The sequence below is a fragment of the Uncinocarpus reesii genome, genomic scaffold, assembly GCF_000003515.1.
Source record: "Uncinocarpus reesii 1704 scaffold_3 genomic scaffold, whole genome shotgun sequence".
In the NCBI taxonomy this organism is placed as follows: domain Eukaryota; kingdom Fungi; phylum Ascomycota; class Eurotiomycetes; order Onygenales; family Onygenaceae; genus Uncinocarpus; species Uncinocarpus reesii.
The window spans coordinates 419,044-436,931 of NW_003052498.1; the positions used below are offsets into that span (position 1 = coordinate 419,044).

The window sequence follows — 17,888 nt, forward strand, 5'->3', positions numbered from 1 at the left end:
GGTCTTTCACCAAAGGTTGAGGAATACTACAGTCTGAATCCCACACAGCCAAGATGGAGTCATTAATCGTATGGAAGGCGAATGGGCTGGCTTCCTTCCACAAATAATAGCCGGAAACCAGTCTATATTCTCAACTTAGATTATTTCACGATCAACATTCAGAAATCATTCGGCTTAACGGGTTGTGGAAGCCAGAATTCAAGAATCCATCCATCGTCTGCACACGAGACCGGAGATATTTTTTGTACCGACTGAATAGCTGCTTTTGATGAAATGGTACCGAGGGAGTTTTCCTACGTGACCCGCGGGCGAAATATGTACGCAGTAGCTATCTAACAGTACGCCTTGGTAAATCGAAGGTACCGCTAGCGAAAATTGACTGCAATGAGAATCCTTCTCTAGGCACTATAAATGATCAATTCGCTGTGAAGAATGCGAAGCAATTGATGATAAGGATTCGGTGCCGTGGTGAAGAGAAAGCAAAAAGCGAGAAATTCGAAATTTATGTTGGAAAAAGAATCGGTCACGTGTCAATGAGCCAGCTAGCTCCTCTGGGACTAGTGTGCCAAGGCCCGAATTTCATCGCATGAAGTTTCCATTTTTTAGTTGCAAGGCCGCAAGAACGACAGCTCTCCCTGCGGAAAAGCCACTGCCTGAGGAGGATGTCTGCCGGAACACAGGGTATCAGGCGTGTAGCGACGCTGCTGAGTGAGTCGCCCGGCCATGCGAGATTTTTCCCCTGCAATTGAGTGCTAACCGACCTCCGTCCAGCGTCGAGATCAACATTCGACAATGCAATCTGCCGAAGCTGTCAAGAGACCCTAAACCGCCGGGGATATGCCTCTGCTGCAGCTGCACCAGTCTCTTCCTCTATAGATCCGTCTTCCAACACGCCGCTACCTCCCTCGTTGACGACATCGACCCCCTCAATCTCCACATCCTCCGCTTCACAACCCGTGTACACCATTAAAGCAGGCTTGGTTCTCTCGCGTGCGCCTCAGATCACCCGTGACCTCACTCCATTCGAGAAATCATTTTATTTTTACCAGCGCCGCTTGAACGAACGCCTTGCTCTACCCTTTACTAGATATTTCTACTTCAAAAGAGGCACGCCGGAAGACGTTGAATGGAAACGACGGTACAAGGAACGTCAAACCCCGGCTAGAGATATTGGCCAATACAATGCCTATTCTAAAGACGCGTGGAATGACGAACTACTCGTGGGAGCCATTGAATCCGAGCCGGAGCACCAGGTCGAAGCTTTGGTAAAAGACGCGGAGGGATATATTGTGAACGAGTCAGAAGATGGTGATGTGAAAAAGGAAACGATTCCTAGACCATTACTGAGAGTTACGGAGGCGGATCAAAAAAACGATCAAACCAGTCTGGATCGTTTGTTGCAAAGAACAATTTATTTGCTGGTTAAATCAAAGGACGGCTACTGGTCATTTCCCAGTACGGTTGTGGATCAGGCAGCAAAAGAGAGTTTACGAATGGTAAGGAACTTAGACTCCGAGAAAGCAACGCTTCACAGGCATTTGGCTAACAGATTACGTTCTAGGCGGTCGAACGAGGCGCTTTCCAAACCGCAGGTCCAAACATGAACATGTGGATGGTCGGCTACCACCCTGCTGGCCATTATGTATACAACAATCGCAAGCCAAAGCAAACCCCTGAGACCGGCGTACAACTCCTGGGCGAAAAGACATTTTTCATGAAAGGCCGCATTCTGGCTGGCCAAGCAGATTTGGCCGCGAACACGCAAGGGATCACGGAATTCAAGTGGTTGGCAAAGGAAGAAATCCAACAGCACGTGAATGCGCAATATTGGAGTGCTGTCAAGAATATGCTCGCTGAGAGATAACGAGCAGCCTCCGTACACCTGGCAACTGTTTCAAGGTATGGGATACGGGAGGAGAAAAAAAGGCGTTTGAGAAGCAATACCGCATCTTCCTTTGAAGGGCGCTACTATTCTCCAATTTTGTTTACACAGCCTTGTATGATTAGATTTTGTAAAGGTAAAGATTTTGTGAGCATATATACTTCCCATTTCTAGCGGTCGTTCATTTTAATCGAAAGTGCTTTCCTCAATAGCATGTCCAAACGCCATCGTCATAACGCCCAGAGCAAAGATAGGACAGATACTGGCAATTCTTCATGGAGAGATGTGTGTCACTTTGCCGTGAATTTCTGGCCCTGGATTACAGGCTGCTTCTGTGTACTTTTGGTGGGACTCTTCCCACACATTGCGCACACTGTCATGATATATTAGTCGCGAGCAGAGATTGGGTATGACAAGGTACGGTGGGATTGAGAGCATACCATTCTTTGAGTGGGCACATCGGTGGCAGTATTTCCTGCCTGCTTCGACCTTGGTCTTGCAAGCCTCGCATGAGCTGGAATACGCAGCATATGGGTTTTTGGCTTTGCTGCTCAGGAGCTTATTCTACAAAGGAGTCATTAGCCGCCTTTGCATCCTCCGTATATCTCAAGCAATTGCGATCAAAAAGTTGTTCCGGGATACGCACCTTCGACACTCCGGCATATCCTGAAGTCCCCAGGGGCTTCTTGCTATCGCCACCTCCGCCACCTCCGCCGAGCGTGGATAACGTGGAGCCATAGAACATATCGTTCTTACGCTTCACTGCTGGTGTGGCTAGTTCTGTCTTTTGTAGCTTTTTTTGGCATTTTGAACAGACCATCTTGGAGCTTTATGGTAAGTAGGAGGACTTGTTAACTCAGCCGCTCAGGTAGGAGTAGTGGAAGGGCTGAAGAAGGCGAGATGACTAGGAACTAGGGAAGACCGAGCTGTGAAATGTGTATGAGGCAAACAGATTTCGCCGTCTCCACAAGTATTCTCCCTCGATTGATGCTGACGTTTTTCTGTTGGAGAATAGCTGTTGTTCGATTTCGCGGACTGATGTCCAGGGGGACGTTGATGTTGTTGCTGATTGGCTGGATCTGCATTTTCTCGCCACCAAAGCTGCGACTCCAAAGTGTGCGAGAGAGGCAACATCACGCAGAGCATCATATTTCACCGGTTTACACCTTTGAATGTACGTACGAACCTGGATAGTGGCTACCATTGACGAAGACAGAAGGGAACTCCACGAGCAGTCGTCGCGTCCCCGAATGATCCAGTTAGGAAGCGCTTCGTATTCTTTCACAAAGCATGGCCCGTCGTCCAACTGAGTTGACTCTGGGGCGACCACCGTGGGCTAATATATTTCCCATAGAGGAGAAAGCTGCACAGTCGACTCGGTATGGGTCTCGAGGATTGTGCCACTGCAAACCCGGCTTGGTTTTCTTTTTCTCCTCCAGTCTGCCAGAACTGGTTTGAGCTTTCTAAACCGGATGCGCGGAAATTGCATTTCTAGCGGGCTTGAAAACTTGTCATTTCTCGGAGGCCATGGATAGCCATTGACATTTCAAAATGCTGTTCAAAATGATGGACGATGTTCCCTGGAATACTTCCGCGGGCCATGGGCTGTACATGTATATCCTGAAAGAGAGAAATGCGGCCAGCATTCCTAAAAGCTTAAAAATGGTGCTTTCAAAGTGCTTGCTCATGTTGACTGCTTCTGAACAATGCAGCCAGTTAGCTTTCTTGAGCGCCGTCCATGTGCCTGGCCTCTACAAGTTCCGGGCGCCCACACTTGGAACTCAGCTAATATCAGGCCCTCTTAAGACTGGGGCTGCTCAAAGTTATCCTGCTTTTGCATATTTTGAGCACCTTGCGGGGTTTTCCTATGATTTGGACGATCCATCGGCACCATGAGCAGGATGGCGAATCATTTCCACTGCAGTCTCTAACAGTGCATGACGATGTGTGACTGCAAACTTTACCGAAGGCATTTCTCCTCAGCCTGATCCGGTTATTTATGGACCTATCATTTCGACAAGATTTGCCGTACTTGCCGTCCTTCATGGAGCATGGGTTACATATTTGGGCAAATAAAAGTGTTGGACGTTGGCTAGAGCGCTACACAAGAAAGAGATGCATGTGGACTGGATACCAGAATCCTGGTCTGTCGTCCTACTCACCCTCAATTCTGGAGGGCGTGAAGATTTTTGTCGTGCAGGGGACGGAAGCCGGGACGATCGTGGAGGGTTATGGCCTAGAATCATAGTACTGGTGAAGATTTTCCGAGGATCACTTGTACTCCATGCATCCGCATACGTGGCAGCGGCGAACAATGCTGTTCATGGATGTCCAAGTCTAGGCATGTGCAGTTCACCAGAAGGGAGCTTCTCTATCATGCAGACACGGAGGTACCACGTCAACTTGCGACAGGGAGAGCACGAGTATTCAAAGATCGCCGCTAGACTACGAGGTTGTGGCGCTGTTGGTGGCAAGCGACACACCGTAAACTGCGTTGTGATGGAGTACAGCGTCCTTGGCCTCTGTTAAATTGGGAATGATTGATTACCTGAACGCACAACGGGTGGGTGCAGGAGGTCTGAAGCAGATTCGTCCAGAGGCGACTAGGCAAGCAAACGGCAATGTCGGGCAGGTTCACTATCTCTTGCTTAACCTGAACTCCGATAGCGCTAATGCCCGAAAGGTATTTGTCCACTTGGAGCAAGCTGAGGCCGAATCTTATACTGCTTTCACCCGGCTTGCGGACTCCATGTGCAGGAGCAGCGGCATCATGCAGGACTAGTTTCCATTGCTGGCACCAACCCAGCACATCACTATTTACAACGGGTGGGAATCATCTCGTCGTCTGGCCTTCCCGAGGATCAACTTGATTTGGATGCCGCATCTTGCATTGAGATCTGGGCTCGATTTTTGAATTGGTACGTCCTAGGAGGTCAAAGTGCCGTGTGTACATTAACCATACTGTGGGCTTCGAAAAGCTCCATCTGAGCTACGAAAAATTTAGGAATCGGGTGACGCTGAAAGATAAATACGAATAAAGAGGCCTCAACGGCCGTTTCAAGAATGCATTATATGCGTGCGCTGAGAAACGTAACACCCCTAGTTGTTGAACACGCAATGGAAAAGCTGACCATATCTCTGTTGGCCTTCAGCAAAGCTGTCAAGTGCCGTTGCCGCGGAAAAAAGACCTCAAATATCACGAGTTTCTTTCTCACTCCTCTGGGTACCAGAATCTCGAATGTAGATGGATAACGCTCCAGCATACCCTGTAAAGGGTGGACATGTGCAAGCGAAGCAACCATCCGGTTTTTTATGTCATATGTGTGTTCTGCCTCTAGTGATCGTCAGATGTGTTTTGTTTGAAAAGAAGGTACAGCATTCTCGTTTGATGGCCCGAATGACGTGACACCAACAGGGTCGACTCCAGCATCAGCAATGGTCGGAAGATGCAACCGCCATGTTATTCCACAGAATATGGAACAAGCGTCGGAAACACACAATCTTTGGTTGCCAGTGATATGCCTCTTCAGTCTGCAAGAGCGGGATGGAAGCAGAAAAACGCATAAAGACCTCAGGGCCCATGCGTAGAATGCCGTCAATAAAGATAAAACCCCCCCAAAATCCGCTGTAGGGGTCTCAAGGGGGTTTGATCTGCATGCATGTCTGAATGCGCTCCAAGGGGATCATTGAGACAGAGCAGGGTGTTGTTCAAAACTGGCCGCGAACAGGTCGATGTAGGGGCATGCCTTGGAACGGCAAAGGTTCAATTGCAATTTACAATTTAACCAAGCTGCGATCAAAGAGTTGGGTCTGAGCGCCGGGAAAGATGCCGGTAGTATTCCGCAGATGGATTGGGATTTGGACTTCGAAGGGTATCTATACGAATGGCATTGAGCACCCTGGTTAATAGCAGAACGAGCATCTTCAGCAAGGAACGCACATACATCCCGACTTGGTCAATGCATCATGTCGCAGCAATCCATGTGGAGTGCACAACTGTAGAGCTTTCTTCCGAGCACAGTATCATAGATGTCCTCATTGCACAATGCTGTGGCGAACGGTCTCTTTGAGCGAGTAGTCCATGAAGAAAATGAAGCACGGCTGTGGCGACCAAGACATAGACTATCATGTTATGCCAAAGCTCGTTGTCGTGGATCGCCAGAGATGACAGCCCTGGCGGGTTTCTCGGTTCCTTTTCGCCTCTTCGTCTCAGCTGCGCCAGGCACAGTCGGTCCAGGATTGTCGCCGCCTCCACCAGATCTCGCATCGATCAAGTCCACTCGAGCAGTGCTCGCCAATGGCTTCTTCCTCCAGGTCTCTGGTTGCTGCAAGACATCGTCATCGACACGCCGTGTCAAATCGATCTTCCCCGCGCGTCTTCGCCTCCATGCAATCTAGGTCAGGATCCGGCTGCTCCTGACGATGCATGCTATCGTTGTCGCTCCCGGGAGACCGGGCCCCCCATCCAGGATCAGTCTATCGATCGCTTCAAAACTTCCAACTGCTGGGTTCGCATCGCTCCGGCTGGCCCTCGTATCTTGCCGCAATCCACCCACAACCAACGACGACGCCGTGTCTTCAAGCTTGGTGAAACATTTCGTCCTCTTGCCCTCGGTCCCTTTGGTCGCTCGCTGGCTGTGCTCCGGGCCCGTGGTCTGGAAGGCGATCCTTCACTGGGCGTCGACGCCGGGGATGGCCCTCGTGCAGCCACCACCGCAAAGCTGCTGGTGGGAGTGGCTCGCACGCTGCTGTCTCGGCGTCTTGTTCGAAAATCATGCATGCTTGAGAGATATGCATGCATGTCTTCGGCCGTCTTTCTTTTTTTTTTTATTTTTTCCTTTTCTTTCCCCTTTTTAGACGTGTGCTTTCGCTTGCGTTTCTTCTTTCGGCCGTTGCGATTTTACTTTTGGAAATCCTCCGTACATATTCAGTCTTGAGCGATATTTTATTTAGCTTCTGGTCCTTCGTTCATCATCCTAGACTCTCCCCCTCTCTCTCTCTCTCTCGCCGTCTCCGGTCTTTGGGGCGACATCCAGTCTCCAATTCAGCCTCGCCAAGCGAGACAGCTCCCAAGGACTGCCGAAGCGTGTCACGCGGCCTGTTGGAGCTGACAATCTATCTCCCAGCTGCCAGCCACTGGGGGTCATCTCTCTTTTCAATTCCTCCCTCCTTTTTTTCATTCCGGATTCTCGCCAATGTTCTTCATTCTACATTGACAGTGTCCCTGAAGCTTTGTTCGCGAGTTTTCGTCGCAGCGGTGTCAATTCCGGGATTGAGAACCAGACTGCTTGATGCGTATGCCTCCGCTTGCGATTGAGAATATCTAATTACCTAGAGAACGGGCCGAGTCATTCGGGTTCACGAACAAACGCAACGGCCTAGCAAAAAGGGTCCGTTGCAAGTTGGACATGCCCCCTGCCAGATCGTGCTTCACGGCACTTAATCTACCGCCGGATTTCACCCTTCCAGAATGCATGGACTATTTCTCGCTCTCCGCGGCGCCCAACACCGACATATGGCGCAAGCCGCCAGACCGTGAAACCACAACCGCCCCCATACTATTTACCTCCTTACGACAGCCCTTTGTCATCGCAGAGGTCACGGTGACGGCCGACTGGGAGATGGAATGGGACCAGGGCGGACTAGTCATATTCGCTGGCCCCGTTCCAAGACAGCAACAACAACAACAACGTCCTCACCAGTCCACATCATCCGCCCAGCAGCCACCCCAAACACAGACTCAGAACCCAACCCAGCCACCACCACCCTACCCCAGCCTCCCCACCGGCCGCAACAAATGGGTCAAAGCCGGCCTCGAATTCTCCGCCGGCACCGTCAACGCCTCCTCCGTCAGCGCCACTGCCGACGGCGCCGACTGGTGCCTGTCGCCTCTCGCCCCTCCCAACGTCCCCACGTCCATCACATCGCTGCGCATCAAGCTCGAGCGCATCGGGCACTCGCTGTGGGTATGGTACCAAATACCGGGCCTGATGACGGAGCACGCGGCGCGCACTCCCGGCGCGATTGGGAATTCATGGCGGAAGCTGCGGGAGGTGACCTGGTTCTTCTGGGGAGTGGAGGACAAGAGTGTGCATGTCGGGGTGTATGCGAGTCGGCCGGCGAACCTGTCGATGGAGAACACGATGTGGGCGGCACGAAATGGAGGGAGGTTTACGGGCAGGACGGATGATGGGAGAGGAAGCGGAGGCGCGGCGAACGGGCTGGTTGTGGAGTTTGAGGATTTGGAGATCTTTTGAAGAAACGGATTGGGACTAATTAGGAGAGCTTTTTCATTCGGTTCTAGATCTTTTTGTCGAAAGGGAAGGGGGGGTTGATAGGGAGTTCAGACCAAGGGCGTGATACGGGTTCTAGATATCTGTCTTCTTGCATGTATCCTTAGCTCTTCTGCCATTTATGATGTATGAATTAATGTCTCTTGAATGATCTCGAGCACGAACTGGATCAAATACGCCGCCGCTTTGAGGGGATTATATAATCGCTGACATAAGGGAGACCATCTCTTGGCACCGCTCCCGATTGGCTGGCGGCTAAGCTAATTAAGTTTCCGGGTGTCATGTGAGCTAACCGAAAAGAGAGTTCAGAATTCTGCCGCGGCCGGATGGAAAAGCAGAAACACATGTTTTGTGCAGCAGCAATCTTCGAGCCGTGGTTTATTCCAGAGAAACAATTTGTAGAATAGTTATGGATATCCGGGCAGAGACTTTGGGGAGATTCGACGAATAGAGAGCTTCTTGGTGTTGTTGCACTCTTCTAAACTGCTCACCGCCCTTGCTCCCCGTTGGATTCGGTCATCTCGCATGCTTCTCCACATGGATGTGCAAAAGACCGATTTCCTGCCGTATGAGTGGCGGTTTTCAAATAGATAGACAATTTCAAATCATTGGACAGCAGCTCTCGAGAATATAGCAATAGTTTTGCCTGTCTGTATTGTAGATGGACGTCCTGCCAGACAGATACCTGCTACACAGCAAGTGCTCAACCGTAATCCGTCGCCCTCACTGCTCAGCCAGCTGCCACCGGCACAGCACCTCGAGCACCGTCCGCCGTCCGGCGAAACACCGTTGACAGCCTAGCGTGACAAGGGAGCATCAATATCAAGCCATCCAGCATGCCAAGCCCCATAGAGTCCGTCTCTGTGACAACAATCACCGGCGCTAACGCCTTTGGGAACAGCGCCAGAATCCTCCTCCATCGGATCGCAACGCTGGCTGGTGGATTTGTTTCCTGTGAATCCACACACTGTCAATTTTCACCTTTTCCCTTGCTTGTTGCTTTTTTTTTGCTGGGAGCTTGTGTGGTCTTGTGCCGGAATCCTGCATCCAAGCTCTCTCTGCATTGGCTCATCCTCAATTCCCTTCCTCCCCCTCATCTGCTCGCTGCAACTTCTGTTCCCTCAAGAGACCCTTTCCCCTCATCCTCACCACACGCGTCAGAACAAAAAGCTCGTTCCTTTGCACTGTCTGCAACCTGGGAGGCGTTTTTCTTTCTGTTTTCCTAGGTGCTTTGTTTGTTTCCCTTGCATCGTCCCATATTCCCATCGTGCTGCAAGCGGTTGTGTAACATTCAAGCTCCAAAACCCTGCCTCTCGAGCCCTTGCTGCGCGCGACACAACCCTCGAATCCTCCCTGTTTTGCACCACGACACTTACGAGCCCACGAAGATATCCGTCATGACTGAAGCTTCAAAGCAATCGGTTAGAGTTGCAACCCAGCGTCCAACCTCCACTCCTGCCATCTTCCTCCTTGCCTCCTTCACTGTCCCCGCATGGGAGCCAATCGAGCTCGAGGCGAAACCCGTCCCATCCACAGAAGGGGCTGCCAGTGCTCCATCAGAAGCATATGAATTTTCCAAGACTTTCGAGCTAGCGGAGGGTAAATACGAATATCGGTTCCGGGTCGGCACAGACGATATTTCGTTCTGTAATACAGAGATGCCCACAAGTAAGTGGTTCGCCATACACACAATAGACTCTGACCCGTATTAACCTTGCAGTGATAAAGGCACTGATAAAGATGGCAATGTGAACAATATATTGCTGGTTGAAAAGCCATCACACGCAGAGAAAGAAGCCCCAGAAGCTGAGGATTCTAAGCCGGAAGATGCGACGGGAATATCTCATGAGACAACGGAGGAAACTTCTGACAAGGGTAGCGGTACAAATGACGAACCTGTTGTCCAAGAGGAGGAACCCGAACCCAAGGCAGATATCGCCGACGCTACATCCCAAACGGCTGAAGGAGCACCGGCGAAAGCTGAAGATGCCGACAAAGATCTTAAAACCTCAAACGAAGAGCTAGAACCAGCCGTTGAGCACCCTGCTGACCCAAGCGTACCTGCACCCAAAGGTAAACCTTGCACCATCAACTCATCTGACTTGAAACTTACGAACCTCGCAGAAGCACCCCAGCAAACGGAACTTGATTCGCCCGAGCTTACCGTCGAAGATGACGCAGCCAAGCCGGAAAATGCAGAATCAAATCCTCCTCCCGAAGAGTTAACTCCTGCTGCGCCAGACGTTGAGCCACCGGAGCTTAAACCCGAGCCCACACCAGAAACACCGGAAGCGCCAGTGGCTTCTGAGGAAACGGAGCCAACTCTCCCGAATGCTGAAGTTGAGGCCATACCAGAACAGTCCAGACTTGACCAAACCTCCACCATCTCGGAAGCAGTAACTGATGCTCCAGCGGAGGCGCCTGAACAATTAGAGGTGCCAGAGAAACCTGTACAGGAGACAGAATCCGAGGCATCTGAGCTGTCTGAACCTTCCGAACAGACGGAGAAACCAGCGGAGCCAGAGAATATTCCCGAAGAGGTCACAGTGCCAGTTGAACCTATTCCAGAAACTCCATCAGAGCCTGCAGGGCTTGTAGGAAATACAGAGGCGAAATCCGGAACTTTGTCAAATGGGACAAGCGCATTGAATCCAGCGGCCGCTGAATTCAAACCGGGAATGCCCATAGAAGTGCCAACCCCGAAACCAGCCGAAGGCGATGAGCAACCAACTGCTTTGGATGACACTGTAGCCTCCGATGAGGCAACTGAACCCGATCCATTGGATGACGGAAATGGTAAAAAGGAGGCACTTGGGCCGTCTCCCGAAAGCGAGGATGTTAATGAGACCACAAAGGACGACATTACCACGACCCGGGAAGCGGAGCAAACCCCTCTGGATGCAGCCATCGTTGAACAGGCGGAAGACCCCGCCTCAGAGCCTACTTCTGACGCACCAAAGGCCAGTGAAAGCAATGCTGATGCCGAAGTGACTGACCAAGCTATGGAAGTAAAATCGACGGACGTGGGAACAACCGCTGATCCGATCGAAGCCCTTTCTGAAGTTGAGCAACCTCCAGAAATTGAGGACGAGGGCTCGAAGCCTGCTATATATGATGGTGGGGAGGCTAAGGATATACCTGAAGGACCATCCGATACCTTGGTTGAAACTGATACCCCCGCACTGGACGCTGAGGTTGAAGAACCGGTGAAAGCGAGTGAACCTGTAGTAGTTCAAGCTGAACAAGGACAGCACCAAGACGAGAGCGTCCCGGAAAAGCAAGATTTGGCTCAAGTAGTGGAGGATACCCAGGCTCCACCAACCGAACAACCTGCGGGAGTCGCAGAGATTGAACCGGCCAATCATCAAGTTACCGAAATGACGGGAGAAGATAGTAGTCAAAGCCAGAAGGATGATATTCCTCCAAAAGAGCCAGTGTGCCCCGACGAGGAGCCCTCCGACGACGCCATTGCCTCAACCGCAGGAACAACTCCCCTGGAAACAGGCCCTGAACCCGTCGAAACCGATAAAACCCCAATGGGAGTTGCTGCAACAGCTGAACCTCTTCCAGAAGAAAGTGTCGTAGCTGAGGCCATGTCCAAAGACGTGGCCGTTGAAGAGGTTGGGAAAGAAGAAGCCAAACAGGTCGAGGAGCAACAACAAACAGATGAAACCAACGCCAAGGATGACATCACCACTGATCTGACAGCCGAGGTCGTGTCGGAATCGGCCGAACAATCTCCCGTCACTAAGCTGGATCAGGAAACTATGACTTCTGGTGAAGTCGACAACGGTGAAACGACTCCGGATGTTTTTGTTGACATCAAGGGCACAGCCGACCTGCCGAACGAGGATGATGTGACTCATGCAAACGGATCGGTAGAGACAGCTGAAGAAAACCTTGATATTTTGTCGTCCCCGCCAAGCCAGCAACCCGTGGAGATTCCCGCTGAGCCAGCCGAACCACAGAAAGATGTCGCTGAGGATGCGCCCGCTTCCCCTCTCGCAACTTGTGAAGAAGATCTCAGCCAGCTGCCGGGGATTGCTCAAAGCTCCGGGCCCAGTGACACTACTGTTGTTGATTCAGACAAGGAGGCTCCTTCCGAAGTCCCAGCAGTAGCTGAGCCCGCTGCTGAAGGACAGACACAGGAAGAGCCAGAGGCTAATATTATTGTGAATGGTGAAAATGAGGCCGTAGAAGCCGACCAGAGGCCGAATTCAGAGCTCGACAGCCAAGCTGTGCCAGAAGTTCCAGTTGTTGAGGGTAGACCCAAAGCCCGCAGTTGACCTTGATTCAAAAACGTCGCAATCTCTAGAACGCGAAGTAGTAACCGTCAAAGAATTGGGCCGTCCAGGGACGATGTGGAGGAATCAGAGACTCTTCGCACCTACGGAAACAGCGTCCATAATCAAGGGAAACACCAGAGTCGGACGGACGAACTCCAGCTTGAAGTCACTGGATCCTCTGCTGAACAGCTCCAGTTGATCCTACGGAAAACCCGGAAACTGCGACGCCTGCTATTAACAAAGAGGACCTGGAAACAGGCGCCAAGGCCGAGGATGCTACTGCGAGTGTCGAGGATGCAGCGCCTATTGATGCAAAGACAAAGGGTGGTGCTCCAGTAGTTGATGATAATACAACATCTGAAACACCAATCGACGTAGACACCGAACCTCCCAGTGAGAATTCTGACGGCGCCAACGATGTTGTCACTTCCGTGCCCAAGGTAGATACCTCTTCCTTGAACGGCGATATTTCCAAGGATGAACTCCCAGCAGCGCAGCTCAATACCGAACCCGATGCCACTTCCAAATCTGCCGTTATCGGTCATGAGACGACACCACAGAAAGGTATTGAAGTGATTGAGGCAACGCTGCTAGACTCTAAGCCGACGGAAACGTTCGTCGACAACAAGTCTGACCCATTACCCGACCACACTCACAGCTCAATCCAAAAATTACAAACTGAAGTTGTCGAGCCCTCCGCAAACAAGGAGCCGGAAGTTGAGCCCATTGCACAATTGGCGAAGTCTCAAGAAGACTCCAAAACCATAGAGGACGTCGAGAAGGCAAATGGCAACACTCTTGTCGCATCAACAGAATCTGTGGCCGAGGTTCCAGAGCTCAAGCCTCTCCCGTTGACCGCTGAACCCGCCTTGCAGGCTACTGAACTCAACGCGGCCAACACTGAAACCCCCGTGCAAAACAAGGTTGTCAGCGAAGCCCCTCTCCCTACCCAGCAGCCGCTCGAATTGACGCCAGAAACTAAGTCCAACTCCGCAATTGCGAACACTGATCCCACCTTGCCTGTGAAGGAAAACGAGATTGTTAAGGACAAAGTCGTATCAAGTTCCGTCGTCAAAGGACCTGCGAGCGATAATTCCGCCCAAGTACCTGCCGTGCCAGTGGTTCTGCCCAACGCCCTTGACAAGCCAGAGGACGCCCTGAAAGCTGGGACCGACAACTCACAACAGCCTGCGTTCGTGGAATCTGCTTCGACCCCAGCCGCCTCCAGAAGTACCGTCACCAACTCGACTGGGGAACCTTCATCCCCACCCGCAGTCGTTTCCAAGAAAACCCAAAACGGTCCCCCATCGACTTCCGATTTGGACGTGAAGCAGGCACAGCCCACCGCCGATGGCACTATCTCCAACGCAGCCACAGAGCCCGTTTCGGCTGCCGATGGAAGCAAGTCGGTTACCAAGAATGCCAATGAACCACAGCGCCCTCCAACAGCAAACCAATCTGTCACGTCTCTCACCACACATAAACGGGACAGCTTCTTCCGGGCATTGTGGCGTGCTGTTTTCCAGAACTTTTTGGGAGGGCTGTTCAGCGCATTCCGTCGCCGCGACAGACCGTCGCAATGAGTAGTCAAGCTTATCACTGTTCATAGTTTGGATTCCTCCTTTGCGGTCCCGTCTTGCTCAGATCGTGCGTTTCTTCTCCAAGGCTCTGGATTCTTCCGCAACCGCCACTCGCTCCAGTAGAAAGTTTATTTCGGTGCAGATAATGATCAACGAATCTCCTGATCTTGTTTGAGTATCCATGCGAGTGTTTCAGTTTTTCCGTTTCAATGTGTATTTTATTCTCTTTTGTGTCGAGATATCCCCGATTCATGTAACCTGTTGATATTCCTCAGCGCGATGTCCTTCTAGTCCGATATGTGGTCCGCCGTCGAAAAAATGGTACATACCTACACTCTTTGCTCGTTAAAATGAAAAATGACTTTCTCCTCTCCCTTTTCATGGGTTGACATTATAGAACGCTTTCGTTCTATATTCTCTAGCCATTTTTTCAATTCCCTCTGCCGATAATGCCTTAAGAGGCCAACGGCTTCTCAACGATATAACCATCGTAAAGTAGAAAAATTGAGGCTAGAGAGCTCAAGACCAGTTAGGTATGCCGACGGGCTTCTGCTCCTAGAGCCCACTCCTGAGGCCGGCAGAAATTTGCCTTTTAAATAGCCAGTCGCTGAGCCCCTGGACTGGCCAGAATGTATATCATTCATGGCTGCACATTTCCTAATTCCGTTAGCGCCATATCAACGTGAATGACAACATTTTGGTTTACCTTTTAGCACTTATTCTTTGGCTTCTTTTTCTCACCCTGAACACATTCTCCCAAACAATCCAAGTTTTTGCGCAAAAAACGCGTTTGAATACCACCACTTGGGTATCTCTTGGAAGCCTGGAAGAAGCCATTATTGTCTTGCATATCCTCCTGAACATTGCTTTACTGTGAGATTCCGTCATGGAAAGCCAGTGTTCCCAGACAGTCTCCCAGCCCCCAGAAATTTCTTGCCAGGGACCAGTCATTGTCCACTTGCCCGTTGTGCAACCAAAGACACAAAGTTTGCAGCCACAAGGCAGAGAAAACGTGCCGAGTGCGAGTGCTGAGAACTCCCCGGTAATTGACAAACTCCCAACAAGCCTACCTTATGCGGATGTCGCCCGTGGCGCCATAGCCGAGCCAGGTGAAAAGATCTTCCATCTTCTATCCTGAAAATGCATAGTTCCAGTTGCTAATATCTCCGCTAGGTCCACTGCTCCTCTCTAAGAAACGCGTGTCCCAAGGATATCAATTCGAAGACCCTATTGCGTACCCCACACTAAGCGAATCCAGAATCCGTGCTGCTAGCCAGTCGAAGAGGGCTTTTCGTCGTCGATCGAAACACTCACAGGCGCCCTTACCTCCAGGGCCAGAAGGTCAACCGGCAAGATGCAGCCCTAAACCTCCTCAGCTCGAAACAGAAGCGCTTACTAGTCCCCGGACATCATTAGAACCTGCGGCCGAAAGCCAATTGAAGGAACACATACACGACAAAACATCCACCTCACAACAGGCTTCATCAGCAGCCCAGCTCACAGAGTATGCAGTGGGAAAGTGTAATGCCAACAAACAAGGACCTTCTTCGCAAACTCCAACTGGGCCACCTTCTGAAGCATCAGTTGTTCAAAAGAGTGACAACTCTTTTATAGCACAGCTTAAAGCCACACTGAACATTGCTTCAGAGAACCAGCCCGGGTTCACTGATGTTTTGAAAAGTGCTGATTTGAAAGAAGAAGAGAACCCAGCCAGCACAATCAACTCCCCGCCAGACGCCGAGAGTGCTCGGCAGCCAGGTTGCAAAGTTCAGCTTTTCTTCCCTAAGCCTAAAGCATCAGCATCTCCTAACTTTACGGTGCCTCTGTCAACAAACAAGCTTCCTCTCGACGTGTCTCGTTCTTCTCCATCATCTCCCGTCAGCCGTCGCAAAGTCTACAAGGCCTTCTCCGTTCCGCCAACGCCTCTACAAAATATGACCTCTGGCAACGCGGGAATCTCTAACAGACCGCTAGGACCGAACCACTACAACAGCAATCAAGCCAGCAACGGCATCCCAGGATCAGGGGAGGAGCCCAAAGACGAGATACAGGGTATCATTATGGGAGGCCCCGCCTTGAGCCCAACACGACTGGGGACATATGCCACGCAGCGGAGTGCTGAGCTTGTTGAGCACCGCGGCATCCCAAGCATGCATGGAGTCATGGGCATTGCAACTCCAGGAGGCATGTCAGTCACTGGAAATTGGGAACAAGATCGTTTGTCAGGCAACTGGCACCGGCTCTCCGCCCCATATTCTCCGTCAATCTACGATCCAGTGTCGACTCCGCTCCATCCAGACTTTGGGCCGATGTACCATCCTTCGGAAGTGAGGACAAGTCGGATTGCCCATATGGCGGTGCCAATCGAGACACTGGACCGACTGTTCAGTCAAATTGGAGGGCTGTCAAACGAACTTGGTCTAGTGCGGACAGAGCTCCAGGCTCAAACGTTTCAGTTGCAGCAGTTGACAGCGCATGTCAACCTCCTTCACAGCCAACCACGCGCCAACGGACCACAGGCGTCGGTCCCGACTCCCACCACTGCGTTTCGCACACCACCATCCGTTGAAGGATCTAGATATAACAATGCCCATAACGATAGTGGAAGTCCCAATGAAGGCCATATACGACAGGCCAGCGAGGCCACGATCCGTCAGAATCGTCAGGCCCATGATGCACGAGTCGCTATTCCTCCCGCTCTTTTCTCCAATGCTTCCTCTGTTGAAAATACCCCTGTTCCAGCTCCTATTTCCAAGAGCGCCAGCGGTGATATCGTCAACGGCACCACCACTACACGCAGAAACCCCAGTCATCCTATTGTCTTCGGCGAGGCGCATGGAGATGGTCATACGGTCCCACATTCCCCGGTTGTTACCTTTAGACAGATTCAACGGCAACAGCCTGTGACGCAACCTCACGACTTTGAAACCGGGCCTGTGGCCGCCAATAATGGTGCCCAGCACCGTCGAAGTAACTCAAGTCGAAGCCAGCCAACTCATTACAATCCCTTGGTCCCCCAATTCCGCCCAGGAGCAGGTCATGATCGTGTGGCGTACGGTAATTCTCGTCATGATGGGCTCGCAGATAACGGTTCCCATCAGGGTCCAAGCGGTGGCACTTGGGGTGGCACAAGAAACTGGTACCATCACGCCTATGGGAATGAGACGAACCAGGATTAAGATATTAATGTTTCGGAAACCCTTTGTCTTTTCTTTTCTTTTCTTTTCCTTTCTTTTTAAAAACCTTGTGATCCCAACGGTGGACTTGATTATGTTTTGTGGCCGCTTCTTTTGCTTATGAGGTGCCTGAGGTGAGGAAGTTACGTGCATCGAATCCCTTGTGTTTTGATGTCGATGTTCTACGCTATGTGAAGATTTGTTACTACTGAAACCGTGCGAAATAGTCAGCTTGAAGATTCTTCTGTGATATTGTCTTCTTTACTTTGCAAAACGAATCACTGGTATTTGATCATGTATAGAGTACTGTTCAAAATAAATCCCTAGTTCATGATGTTTCGTGATAGCTAAGCTCTGATTTTCCAAGTACTTCAATCGCAATAATAAGTAGTATCATTGTTATTATTATTGTAACTTTGAAATGTCTTATTTGACGTTCATTATTGTCTTCTCGATGCCACGAGCTGCATCTCGAACCTGCGGACAATAATGTAATCTCAGTAGCTCCCCCTCCCAAATTGTGCTTGCGAAAACATTACTCCCTTCGACATCCGTTGCGGTTGCATTAAACACCCCGTCTCCTTTTCGCTCCTCCGTGTTCCACAACGGCGCAATTTTGCGGGCGTGCATTTTCGCAACGCGATCCAACAACGACAACAAAGCTAGAGCAG

The 17,888-nt window shown here is 50.9% G+C and overlaps 5 protein-coding genes across 5 annotated transcripts; 4 read left to right on the top strand and 1 right to left on the bottom strand.

The window, feature by feature from the left end:
* Positions 1-662: 662 nt before the first annotated feature.
* On the top strand, positions 663-1,864 carry UREG_04890 (uncharacterized protein; the record flags this gene model as incomplete). The annotated part of the gene is made up of 3 exons (XM_002584155.1): positions 663-708; positions 772-1,496; positions 1,562-1,864. 3 exons carry the CDS (start codon positions 663-665, stop codon positions 1,862-1,864), a joined length of 1,074 nt encoding a protein of 357 aa, XP_002584201.1.
* Positions 1,865-2,172: 308 nt separating this feature from the next.
* UREG_04891 (uncharacterized protein) lies at positions 2,173-4,866 on the bottom strand (the record flags this gene model as incomplete). Its single annotated transcript, XM_002584156.1, has 9 exons — positions 2,173-2,255; positions 2,323-2,446; positions 2,529-2,656; positions 2,878-2,983; positions 3,069-3,218; positions 4,045-4,199; positions 4,239-4,371; positions 4,431-4,673; positions 4,834-4,866. The coding sequence occupies 9 exons, from the start codon at positions 4,864-4,866 to the stop codon at positions 2,173-2,175; spliced, it is 1,155 nt and encodes a 384-aa protein (XP_002584202.1).
* A 1,143-nt stretch (positions 4,867-6,009) lies between these two features.
* Positions 6,010-8,139, top strand: UREG_04892 (uncharacterized protein; the record flags this gene model as incomplete). Its single annotated transcript, XM_002584157.1, has 2 exons — positions 6,010-6,632; positions 7,218-8,139. 2 exons carry the CDS (start codon positions 6,010-6,012, stop codon positions 8,137-8,139), a joined length of 1,545 nt encoding a protein of 514 aa, XP_002584203.1.
* A 1,433-nt stretch (positions 8,140-9,572) lies between these two features.
* On the top strand, positions 9,573-14,044 carry UREG_04893 (uncharacterized protein; the record flags this gene model as incomplete). Its single annotated transcript, XM_002584158.1, has 5 exons — positions 9,573-9,843; positions 9,904-11,183; positions 11,427-11,967; positions 12,010-12,438; positions 12,657-14,044. 5 exons carry the CDS (start codon positions 9,573-9,575, stop codon positions 14,042-14,044), a joined length of 3,909 nt encoding a protein of 1,302 aa, XP_002584204.1.
* An 883-nt stretch (positions 14,045-14,927) lies between these two features.
* On the top strand, positions 14,928-17,220 carry UREG_04894 (uncharacterized protein; the record flags this gene model as incomplete). Its single annotated transcript, XM_002584159.1, has 2 exons — positions 14,928-15,150; positions 15,215-17,220. 2 exons carry the CDS (start codon positions 14,928-14,930, stop codon positions 17,218-17,220), a joined length of 2,229 nt encoding a protein of 742 aa, XP_002584205.1.
* Positions 17,221-17,888: the final 668 nt, after the last annotated feature.